The sequence below is a fragment of the Dicentrarchus labrax genome, unplaced genomic scaffold (assembly GCF_905237075.1).
Source record: "Dicentrarchus labrax unplaced genomic scaffold, dlabrax2021, whole genome shotgun sequence".
Lineage (NCBI taxonomy): Eukaryota > Metazoa > Chordata > Actinopteri > Moronidae > Dicentrarchus > Dicentrarchus labrax.
This window is the reverse complement of record NW_026136711.1, coordinates 15,134,995-15,147,749: the sequence shown is the minus strand read 5'-3', so window position 1 is coordinate 15,147,749 and position 12,755 is coordinate 15,134,995. Positions and strand designations below refer to the sequence as shown.

At 42.5% G+C, this 12,755-nt stretch overlaps 1 protein-coding gene across 4 annotated transcripts in view; it reads left to right on the top strand.

Moving 5' to 3' along the window:
• Positions 1–12,755, top strand: part of LOC127372119 (plexin-A1) — a 190,220-nt gene that overhangs the window by 132,143 nt on the left and 45,322 nt on the right. For all 4 annotated transcript variants that reach the window (XM_051415526.1, XM_051415524.1, XM_051415525.1 and 1 more), the window contains exon 11: positions 11,345–11,441. In XM_051415526.1, the coding sequence (XP_051271486.1) occupies positions 11,345–11,441 (97 nt within the window). The remainder of the gene's footprint in view (positions 1–11,344; positions 11,442–12,755) is intronic.

Here is a 12,755-nt window from a genome sequence, read left to right as displayed (position 1 = left end):
CTCTCTCTCTCTCTCTCTCTCTCTCTCTCTCTCTCTCTCCGTTCCTCTCTGCCGGCAGAACTCATCTTTCTCTCTGCCTCCCTCACTCCGTCTGTCATACTTTATTCTTCCAGCCATTCCCTACTTTCCTCACTGCATCTTCCTCGTCTCTCACACACTTACTTCCCCTGCTCGCCTGTCCCTGTCTATTTCTATCTCAACATACATATAATGCAATGCAACGAAGCTGAGGTGAGATGGGGTGAGAGCTGGCACTGTTCATTTTGTTCCATATGAGAGTTTTTCAGCTTATTAGATTTAAATAAAGCAGAAGCATCTGTAAGTCTTCATGTCAGGCTAATAATCTGTAACACCTTGAAGAACTTAACCACCTGTCTATATGTTACACTTAGTCACACGTTTATGCAGTCATACAGATGTTAGCAGACACACATGTGCAGCACACACCAGCAGCAGTCTCTGATGAGCTGTACAGCTCCATAGGTCGCCAATGTGACAGCTAGCACGGCATTTGATGCTGTCCGTATTGACGAGCAGTCTTAAGGTGCTGGCACACGCTAGCAAGTTGTTTGTGAAGGCAGGGCTAATTAGCTAGCGATAGGGTTGTCTCTCCACAGAGATGTCTGTTTATTGACTGTTTATTGTAGCTGCAAGGCCATTGCTAATCAGCAGCAAAGCCTAGCCCCAGCCAAAAGCTGAATTTCTCCATTTGATGTCCACAAAGCAGACATGCTAGCAGCAATTAGCCCTGGGCTGTCAGCGCTTAGCCCTTGTTAGCAATTAGCTGTGCCAACTCGACTGCGCGGTCAGATATCGATGCGGCGCGTGCATCGAGTCTACATGAGGCTGTAGTGAGATGAAGTGGATGAAAAAGATGCCAGCTGCATGAACTTGCCATTAAGGCATAATTCATTCAGGGCTGAGCTTATGAGTATAATTATGTGTCATGAATTATTAGGATGAGAGTCTTATTATAGCTGTGGAGCAGTATTTCAAAAGAATGAGGGTCTTAAACATTAGTTTATCCGTTTATAGACCTTTATATCTCTACTTTTCATACATACCCCTCCATGTTTGTTCCTACTTTGACAGTGTTCAGCACCAACTTAATGAATCATGTATGACTCTGCAGTAGAAATAGACTTCATCTGATATGCTGTGTACACACTGCTGCATCGGCTTGTAGGCACACAGCTATGGGGATAGGGGTTAATCAGTGTCTGTGCGTGTGTGCACATGTGCATCCGTCAAATATGCCTTAGGCTATTGATGCTAGGATAGCTGTGTATGTGTGCGCAGTTTCATTATACCACTGCAAGAAGATTGTTGGGGGGCTTTCTAATCAATGGGATAAACACAGGGGTGCTAATCCACAGTTTAGCCTTATATTTGAGATGCGTGTTTACCACTGTGTCAAACTGACACACACTCACTTGTTGTAGAAAAGATGAGGACAAGGGCAGAGACTAGAAAGTTGTGGTGAGAATTCCTATGAAGTAATAAAGGAGAGGAGCAGGAAAGAGAGAGGAAAAATACCTCGAGGTAGAGAGGACAGAAAGAATAAAGTAGAGGAAAAAAGGATGGGGAAAAACGACAGGAAGAGAGGTAATACTAGATAGCAATAGAAAGACAAAAATGAAGATGAGAACAGGCAAAGTAGACTAGGAAAATTGGAGTGTAGTTGACAATTTCAGGTGAGATGAATGGAGAAAAGTGAGAGGGAGAGTGATACTAGAAAGAACACAGAGGGGAAAAATACAGAAAATCAGTCTCTCCTGAGGCCATAACCCATTCTCCTCTCTTCCATACAATATCATCACTATATCCAAAAGAAGATGACTATCCACAGGACATTCAGGATATCCACTGTCGGATCATGTTTAAACTCTAGTTTCCCATACTTTTCTCTTTTTACAGTGACCATAATAACTCAATACTCTTATATAGTATCGCCTAACAGGAGGCTGTCAATAAGCTACTGTATATGTGACACGCATGATATATGATAGTGTAACACCAGCTCCATACTAACCTTGTTGGGTATTGACTATCCATATCAGCTTATGGGGGAAAAATATTAGTGCTATGGTATTTCTGTATAAGGTTACTGTACATACCAACTGATCCCAGAGGGGGAAGAGTGAGCATATCACAAGACATGAGAAAGAATGCAGTATTGGAAAAAGGTTGGTTTTTGCAAGCAGAGACATGAAACAACTAGGACACACAATATTCTTTGAAGAATCATACGTTCAGGGTATGGATTTTAAATTTGCTCAAAGCTCTAAATGTTGCTGTGTTGAACTTTATGAAAGGTTTTTATTGTGAAAGATATATTTTGTCCCACACTATCCCGTTCTCACTTTTGAAGTTGGGTACAGAGCCAGACCTAATTCAACATTTTTGGAACCTGTGAAAGTTGATGAAATGGCAGATTGTCCAAGGTCCTACAGCAAGTTAACTGGAGAAAAAGTCTGATCATTTTGTTAAAAAAAAGACTCCTCTCCATATTTCTTAGTGCCAAACAAGCCCACATTACCACTGACACATACGGAGCCATCCGCCAGGCCTTATGGTAGCAGTTAACTCCGGTCAGCAGCAACCAAAACAACAAGCTGGTGTCTGCATCGGTTCCTTCCGGTTTTCTGACCCGGCCCAGGCAGCTTCCTGGTGTGTGGGGCCCAATCAAACGCTGAGGTGAGGGTGCAGGGGCCAATAAGATGCTGAGCTGTGGGCTGGGAAGTTGTGCTCAGAGCGCCAGAGGGGTCATGGGTGCGAATAAACACATGTACACACAATGCTTGCACACACAAAATGGCCACACTCTGGGGGTCAATGAGGCTGATGGAGCACAGCTGGGTGCCATTTGTGGGCCGAGGTTGAGAGAAGAGAATTGAACTGAGACTTTTCTTTTCTCTCCTTTCTCTCCCCTCGTTTTTAGCTTTTTGCCCATTTGTACACCAGTGTCTCCATTTTCCTCCTTTCTCTCCCTCTTTATCCTTCTTTCCTGTTACTCCCTGGAGGGCAGGAATGAGAGGACAGATAATATCAGTGCGGGCCTTACACCATTACCTTCCGTCTGATAAACCACTCGGCCACTCCATCACCGTCTTTCTCTCACTCCTTCACCAGTGAGAAAGAAAAAAAAAGCAGACACAGGGGCAGGAGGAGAAAATCTCGTTTGGGATAGGTTGTGTGTCTGTGTGTTATTCTTCTGTGTGTGGAGAGAGCAGCTGTTTGTTAAAGGAGAAATGGGAAGTATCAGGGGTCCTGATGGCATCCAATTAAGGCAGATAAAATGATGATGAATTGCAGTCGGGCAGCGGAGACGGACGCTCCCGCGTGTGCGTGTGTGCGTGTGTGCGTGTGCTCATGCACGCACGCACACACACATACAGGAAGACAGCAGAAGGAGGAAAACAGGGAAAGCAGCCATACAGATATGGAGAATGAAAAGAGAGGAGAGCAACAAAGAAGAAAGAAAGGCAAGAAACTTTGGAGATTGAGATAGCAGGTGAAAGAAAGAGAGCAACAAGAGAGATGGATGAGGAGGAGGGGGAAGAATGCAACGAGACTGTAGAGTTTGGAGGCGAGAGAAGACAAATAATATGCTCCCTTTTCCGATGGGAAATGAAAGAAGGATGGCAGACAAGATGGATGGATGGATGGATAGATGGATAGATGGATAGATGGATGGATGGATAGATGGATAGATGGATGGATAGACAGAGCAAATAGAGGTCTAGAGAAGAGGCCAAACATGTCTGCAGGGAGAGCAGTTAACACAAACAAACACACTGGTCTAATAGTGTCACACACCCCTACATGGTGTGTGTGTGTGTGAGAGAGTGAGACAGAGAGAGACAGAGAGAGACATGAAGCACAGTGCTGATGCAAACATTAGTCTGCTGCTCTGACTTTTTGATGACTTTCTGGAGTTTATGGGATTTGTTAAAAAAATGTAACTGACTATAAAAAAAAAACCAAAAAAGAGGAAATTATACAGAGGAAAAAATCTTTAATTTTAAATAAATCCTTACACATGGAAACACACACACACACACAGAGTGCTAAAGGTGGCAGAGACGAGGCTAATGAGGGCCTTGGCGCTGGTCGGTGGAGGGTAAGCGCAGCGGAGCATGGTACAGCCCCAGTCTGGCATGGCCTGGCACAGCTTAATGAGATATAAACACTAGACCTGCCACCACAGTCAGCCACAGCACACACTGACACTGTTTTAATTGGCTTGCAGAGTGTGTGTGTGTGTGTGCGTGCGTGCGTGCGTGCGTGCGTGCGTGCGTGCGTGTTCAGTGTGCGGGTGGATTGAAAGTGCATGGGAAATTCACTGGGATTTATTTTGGGGAGCTGCAGATTGGAAACCATTTGTTTTTTGTTGCTGTTGTGTATGTGATAAGCTAACGTGTGTGAGAATTCAACAAGGTTTGTTTCTTGTGCTTTTGTGCACGCTCACTCAAATGCACACATTTATTAGGTAACAGCCTGTTCGCGTTTGCACTGACCGCTCTCCGATCAGTCTTCCTATGAAGCAGCTCAAAATGAAGAAAGGAAGAGAAAGAAGGCGCCTTCCTGTCCTCATGTGTCCTCCCGCTCTCAGTCATCTACCTGTCTCCTTCTTTAGCTCCTCTACCTCTTCCTCCTTTCCCGCCTCCTCCCTCCTCCTCTCTGACAGGTGAAGAGCAGAGCTCCCACGCTCCTGTCCTGGATAAATAAGAATTAATTGCTGCTCAGCTATCAGCATATGCCAGCTTCTCCACCCCATCCTCCACCTCACTTTCATCATCTATTTCTCATTTCTGTCTCTCTCCTTGTATCTGCAATCTGTAACCTTTACTTTAAATCTTCTTTCTGTCATAAGAGTGCTCCACCTTTCAGTGTGTTCAGATCTATGTGGTGGATTGATGGGCGAGAGAAGTAGCAGAAGTGATTGTTAGAGCAAGATTCTCCTGCTATTAGCCTGCTGAGAAGAGAGGTGCGGAGAGAAGTTGGTTAAACCAGAGGGAAGACATCTGCCTACATCCTACATGTCTTTCTGTCTGACTTTTAGATCCATACCATAGCGTGAGACACACACAGACTGTTTGCATGATAACCTGCAGCATTTTCATCTGAATCAATGTCTGGTGTGGCACCGTAGAATTGATTGATAACAGTGACTTTACATTTAAGAATTAACTTAACACCTGATATTGTAACTGAATGAATGAGAATATAGAGAATTTGGAAATTTATTGTACAAACAAATTGATTTACACAGTATTAAACGCAAACACATTAGCACTAACAGTAGCTTCATAAATGGCAAATTAAAGTGTCAGAGATTAAAATGAAAGCACAAGGAGTCAGTGTGAATAGTTCATTTGGCTGGTATCCCTCTTAGTAATGACTTGAACTCAACGGGAACTGTGGAATTAATCAGGGAGTGTATCTAATAACAAGATCTCAATCTTATCTTGTTTGCATGTGCGTTGTGTGGCAGAGGCCGCCACGTCACAGACGGTAAGGTACTGCTGTCATGTGTTTGGGTGGAGGGTGGTTAAAGAGTGTGACGGAGCGGTGGAGTTTATGTGAGGGGAGACTGGCCACCAGGAGAACAGCATGAGTTGAGGGGGGGAAAAGGGTGAGGATATTGAAAATGGGGACGTTTCTGCAAACGACCGAAAATTCCGGCTTTTGTCCGGGGAGAGGTCTAGTAAGCTTACACTAGCTTAATGCGTAGGCTGGAAAATAAGAAACACTGGCTATGGCAGCATTATTTTTCCCTCAAGCAAGCACTTTCTCTCCCCCCTCCACTCTCCTTTTTCTTTCCATCAATGAAGTATGTGTGCAAGTGTGTTTTGCACGTGTGTGTGTGTGTTTGTGTGTGTGTGTGTGTGTGTGTGTGTGTGTGTGTGTGTGTGTGTGCGCGCGCAAGAGATAAGCTGGGTAACTGGGTCCGGCCGTGCCCTCCAATCCTGTTAGCATTAGCGATTAGCACTGGCTAACAGGCTCCCATTATGAGCGGAGGCTGATTCCACGGCGCCTGACCCCACACATACAGTACATACACACATACACATACGCTAAGCTATAGGAAGGATTACCACTTGATCCTTGATTAGGCAGCCATATCTGCCTGGAAGTTCTCTGTGTGTGTGTGTGTGTGTGTGTGTGTGTGTGTGTGTGTGTGTGTGTGTGTGTGTGTGTGTGTGTGTGTGTGTGTGTGTGTGTGTGTGTGTGTGTGTGTGTGTGTGTTTTTGTGTTTTTTGGGGGGGCAAGAGAAAGGGTGGGGGTGTGTGTGTTTTAAAAGGGTGTTTTGTTGTATACATCTATACGTTGACATATGCCTTATCTACACTAGCAAAATACATTTCACATGGACCAGCATTCAGTCTATGTCCTCTACTTTTCTTTAGCTCTGTCCCAATGTGACGTCTGATAAAAACGCATCACAAAACTATTTTAAATCTGGAATAATCGCGATTGAACGATGTGCTATGCCAGGTCATACATTTTGATAACTGGCGTCATCACCTTGAGAAAGCTAGGGAGAGAGGAAGCTATCCTAACCTACTCCATCCCAGGTATGGGCTTGCCCTGGGCTAGTTTGATATTTTTAGCCGTCCAGCTTGCGCACACCTTCAAAATGACTAATTATCAGGCTGTGACCCTCACAGAAGGTACCCGTTGTTACTTCATACCTGCCTTCCTTCACCTCCTCCTTCTCCATCCATCTATCCTTGGCTCCCCTCCTTCAGTGTTCAGTGACAGAGGTCCAGCTGGTGATGCTGGAGTGCTTGCATTGGCATTTTTCTACAGAGAGAATCTTGTGGGGCTGTCCGTCCCCCCCTTTCTATTTGTTCATTCTTTACAGCTTTCAGATTTTTAACCTGTGTAACACTTTTTAAAATAGTTTATTTGCTATCAATCAGTTTTTACAATGTTCATCTGTCTGTCTCTCTCTGTTTCTTCAGTATTTGTGTATTTTATGTTCATATTTTTATCCAAAACACTCACTAGCGAACCCTGTTTTTGTCTTTCCACTCAGCTTCAGTTTTTAAGAGGGTCTTCTCATGTCAAAGGCTGTATACAAAGGGATTATTACCGTCACCTTCTCATTCTAAACTGTAAAGGGTTTTGGGACTAAATCATAGAATACAGAACATTGTGATTTCTGTTCCTCTATTTATGTTTCTCTCTCCCCTTCACACATGCAAATCCTGACCTTTTTGAGAGTGTCCTTCTTAATGTTTGCATTTTTGTATTGGAATCTGCTGTGCACTGAATAAACCATGTACAAGGTGCATGTGTGTATTCCCTGAACTGTGCATTGCGCAACATTGCTGGTTCAGTATAAAAGTTTAATAAGCCTTTGGTGCAATGAGAGGAGATGAGCTTTGGATCATAACCTAACCTTTCCTTTGCCTCCCCCTCCCTCTACTGCCCATTAAACACACATACACGCACATACACACTTCTCCCTAACTAAATATTCATGTTTGTTGTTGAGTGAAGGCACATGCACAAGCAGATCCCTGCATCATCCCCTTTTGAGGATGGATGTGCAAACACAGACACACCTGTAACATGGAATGAAAAAGGGAGGGCCGATGGCAGGCAGTGTTATTGTTTGAGCTGTCAGCACCTTTACTCCTGTGCAGTGTTCAGGGAGAACAATTGTTGAGAGTGTAAAGCAGGGTTAGAGGTCCACACACATCTATCATCTATTTCTCCATCAGTGGAATTGGCCCCACTCAGGTGACTCAAAGGGAGATCAGGCCTTGCTCTGATTGGTCGGTCAACAGAGAAGCAGGGTGTCTTCAGTGTCTTCAGTCAGTCCTGAGGGTTTACAACAGAGTAGCAAGGTAGCTAGACAGTTAATGACAGTGAAATTGGAAGATAGAGACACTATGCAACTTACAACATATTTGGCAGTGAAACACTCAACCCAAACAATACCAAACATACCTTGTGTATAAAAAAAAAAAGAGAGCATATCCTTTGCCCCAGCGAGCGGTATCCTGTCTGTTGAGTTACCATTTGAGGAATGCAAGTCCTATATTCAGCAACTTTTAACTCTGGTTTGGTCCTTTAACCCCTAAAAGAAGAATATCTATTAATAGTATTAACAATATTCTCTCTGGTTTGCTAAATGTTAAGCTCTCTTCAACAGCCACTCATTTACTTAAGCTTTCTGCCATTTCTAGCTGTGCAGTTAGCTTGTGTGGCCTGCTGTGCTAGGAGAAGCTGTCCAAGATTTTATTTGAGCTTGCATAGTTTTGATTTTGTCATTCTGGCCAACTAAAACAATTTGCAACCCTTTTCTCTTAATGAGCAGTCACTTGATTCAATGTTTATCTCAAATATAGCTTAATGGAGCTTTAGTGCTGCTGCTGTTTTGACAATGTGTGAATTTGCGAAGCCTACCTGTTCTCTAGTGTTCCAATGGCAAAGAGAATAGTTACTAAAACAGTTGCCAGATATGAATATCTCCTTCTGGCTCTCTCTTTATCCACATGTTCTCAGTGCAGTACCCCTGTGCATCTCCCTTTCTCCTCCTCTTCCCTTTCCTCTCTCTCATTGTCTTTCATGCTTATACACACTCAAACACACTCATATGTTCTCTCCATCTCCACCCGGTGAAGAGGTGCTCTTGTTCCCAGGCAGACTGGGTGGTCTCCTGGGGGAGAGGGAAGGAGCGAGGGAAAGATTGAAGAAGTTCATATGCTTGGACTTCAGTGGAGAGAAATAATAGCTGACATCCAAAACATGTGTTGGTGTGTGTGCGTCTTCCTGTGTTTTCATGTGTTTTTATTTATCATTTTTTTATTTCCTGTATAGACTATTCAATCAGTCTTTGATGCATTTCCTGGCATCCATCGCTTGGAAACTGTCCCGTGTGCAGAATGCATATTTATAGTACTGTGTGCACATGTGTTTCTCTGGACATGTTTGGTATATGCGATAAAGGAATCTGCTCCATATTTCCTTGACTGTGGGCGTTCTGGGGGATGGAGGCAGGGGAGAGAAAGTCCGACTCAGATTGATGGGGGAGGAGGTTTGTAAAGAGGTAGAGGGAAGGAATAATGAGAGAGAGAGAGAGAGAAAGTGAGTGAGGGAGAGAGAGAGAGGGAAAGGAGGTTTGCAAGAGAGGGTGAGGCAGAGGAATGTGTGAAAAGACCAAGGCAGACATGTCAGGGAACAAATTGAAAATGCCAATTTCACTTTAGCCCCCACCAGCTCAGGCGCTTACAGGCCAGCCCCGGCCTCTTATTCCATGTGTAAATGAATGGTGTCCACAGAATAACACACAATCACCTCTCTCTATCCATCTCGCCCTCGCTATTTCTCTTTCACCCTTGCTGTTGTATCATCCTCTCTCCACCTCCTTTCCCTGCCCACTCTCTCATGCTTCTTATCACCATCTTTTCATTGTTTTGCTCCCTGCATTCCACTCACTCCACCTCTTGTCTTTTCCAACACATCAGCCATTCCAAACATTTTCCAGCCTTTTAACCATCACTTGTCACTTTCCTTCCCTTTTTCTCTCCGCGCTCTGTCCAGTGTTTGTGTCACTTTTCAGATATCCTTTCTCGCCATCTCCAACCTTACTTTCCCTTTTCTATAAGCGCCTGCTGCCTTAAAGGAGAAAGTATCTTTTTCACAAAACTTGTATTAATCATAATTTCTTCCTCTCCTCCTTTTCAATTCTCCTAAGGTGCAAATAGTCATGAATATCTAGGGCTGCAACTAATTAAATTAATTTGTTTGTTTTTTTTTACAAAATGCTAACTAAAACTAATGAAACTAAGTTGTCTCGTTGAGTGCTGAACAGCTCCAACGTGGAGTTACTCAAGGGTAAAAGTTTCCTCTTCAATAGGTCATGGCTACTAAATAAATTAGAGCACCAAAATGTGCCTGAAAACACATTTTGAAAGACTTAAAATCCCCTTAAAATAAACTCCAAGAGCAAAGTAGTAGTTCTTCTGAGATACACGGAGACATCTTCCTTTATTTGGATATCAGCATCTCCGCCTCCAGGGTCCAGCTGAATGTAAATCATCCAATCACAAAAAGTGAAGAATAAATTAATCAGCCATTCACACATTGTGACATTGCAGTGTCCTCTCATTTTCTTATCTTCTCTATGCACATTTCTCGGTCCTTTCCCCCCTCAAATGCGTTCAAATTCACTATTATTACAGATGTCAAGATAAGTCTCACAGTATCACATTGGAGTATGTGATATCACATAGTGGTAAAGTTGTAGCTAGATTGAATCTGTGAGGGCCCCATAGCCTCAGGCTCTGGGCTTTCACATTGGATTTTATCACCACTCCACTAGAGGAGAATAGTCCTGCAATCTCTCACCCCAAGGCCATCGAAGATAGTGACCATACCAGTGGTAGTGAGAGTGAATGGACACCCTTTGACTGACAGAGGCATTAGGTTAACATGGCCTATCTCAAGTCCTACCAGCCATCAGCCTTACATCACTACAGCAGCCTCAAAGCATAGAACAGGCTCAATCTCTTGCTATCTGGCATCTGTTTTATGTTGTATCAAAGACCTTTAATGAATGGAGTAGTTAATAATGCAAAATGTGTCTCAGATTGTGGGGGGGGCTTCTTGATGAATGAGTATTTTCAGATGATTGTGTGTTTACCTCTGTTTGGCTGCTTTGTGAATGTGAAGGGGGGGGATTGAGGAGGCGGTGTAACTTCTAAAGCTGCATTTTATTTGCCGGTGATAATCATCGTTGATAATTTATTTGTTTGGCGGTTGGGAGGGGTCTCACAGGAGCTCTTTCTCTGTTATTCCCTCAGTTAACGCACCGCCATCACATTGCCGCTTTTGAAGCTTGTTGTCTCATTTAAAGCGATTCCATAAAACTGATTATGCCGAGGACGAGTCAATTACATTTCAACTCTTATTAGTTCAGGATGCAAAAATGAAATTAGATGAGAATATTATTGTTGGAGATATATTACGCTTTTCATTCATCACTGGAATGGAATGAGTCATACGGTGATGGGGATTCCAATCTCTTAATCAACTCTGTGCTCTGCCAGGCAGTGGCGGATGTGCTGTGTGTTAAAATCACAATATAGTCTGTCTTTCATCATTCATTTTTATGGCCCTTCAACTGTGTGAGCACCGCAGGGTATGACATTACTACTAGCTACTAGCTGAACTGAGTGTGCTCTTGGTATTGGCAGATTTTTTTCTCTTTACTAATTTAATGTTCTATTAAAAGGCTGAGAATGTCTTATAAAAACGATATTGTGTTAGGTAACGATACATGACTGTGAATGCTAATCATGACGTCGTTGTTTTTATATTTCAGTATACTTATGAGGGCAATGACATCAGCGACTTGCCCGTGGATCTGTCTGTGGTTTGGAACGGGATCTTTGTCATTGACAACCCCTTCAACATCAAAGGTGAGTTACTGTGATATGATACATCATCGACCCTTACTGGTTTATGTATTATCTCATCAACATCATGTGTCTTAACCTTAAACATGAGACATAGACTTAGTCCCATTTCAGAGGCTGATTTGATTTGTCAGTATCTGTCCTAAGTCAATGAATCTAGGACCTGCAGGAACTATAGGAATATTGTTATATGTAGTTGTGACTCTATAAAAACATTTCCAGCTGAAGGGTAAATCATTTATATTGTTGCCCACGTTTTGGAATTGATCTTCTTGGTATGCAAGTGTCTCAAACACTTATTACTGTATACACCTGTAAGCAGGAGACACTGGAATAGTGCACTAATGAACTATTGTGTGTGCTGCATGTGTTGGTACTACTGAACACTGCAACTCTAGGAATGTGCTCAAATGCTTGAAACTTTGCATACCAGTTTTAGAGAGCACACATACTCTGGTTTTACCCCATAAGACTCTTTTATCATTGCTAATAAAGTAAATAAGTAGTGGTAGCATGTCACAGTAGTGACAGTAGTAAGTAAATGATGATAAACTCAAAATGATCAATTTAGTTGGGTAAATGTTCTCTGCAATGGAGCATTAAATTTGAATCTTTTGGACAAAAATGGGGATGTAGAGTTTCAAGATAGCAAAGCCAGAGATTTTCATTTCAAGATCAGATTTTACACTGACAGTAAAAAAGACAAGGAAACATTCTTCCATCATCACATAGTGTTGTTTCAAAAGGCAGCTCAAGGTTTTGTTGCTTTTCCCAAAGGAAAACATTGATTAATAATTGATTTTTTGTTACTGATAATCACCATCTGAGCTTGAAGGTTTATTCTTGACCTTGAAAGAGAAGTTTGACAAAACAAACTTGGGTAATATTGTTTTGTCGAACTATCTATATAGTAGGTTGGTAGTGTCTAGTGTTGTTGTTAAATATCATTGTTGTATTTTTAACTATTATGTATCAATACACACAATGCTTTTTACATGTTTGACGGTGCAAAATGCTTTAATCAGGTATAAAATACCATAAAATACCTTGTCAGAGGGATATATTATTACACCCCTATTGTGTAGGGTGCACATTTGCACTTAGGTTGAACAGTATTATTATTATTATTATTATTATTAAGAATCTCTGTAATATCCACTTTTAAAACAGAATTATAGTATACAGTATACACTGCCTCACCCTCCAAGCAAAGAACCATGTGGCTAATGATTAAAGACATACACATACTGCATGCAGCACTGTGGGAGAAGACAATGAGATCATGTCTGTTGGATATAATTACTGGTAGGACAGCCT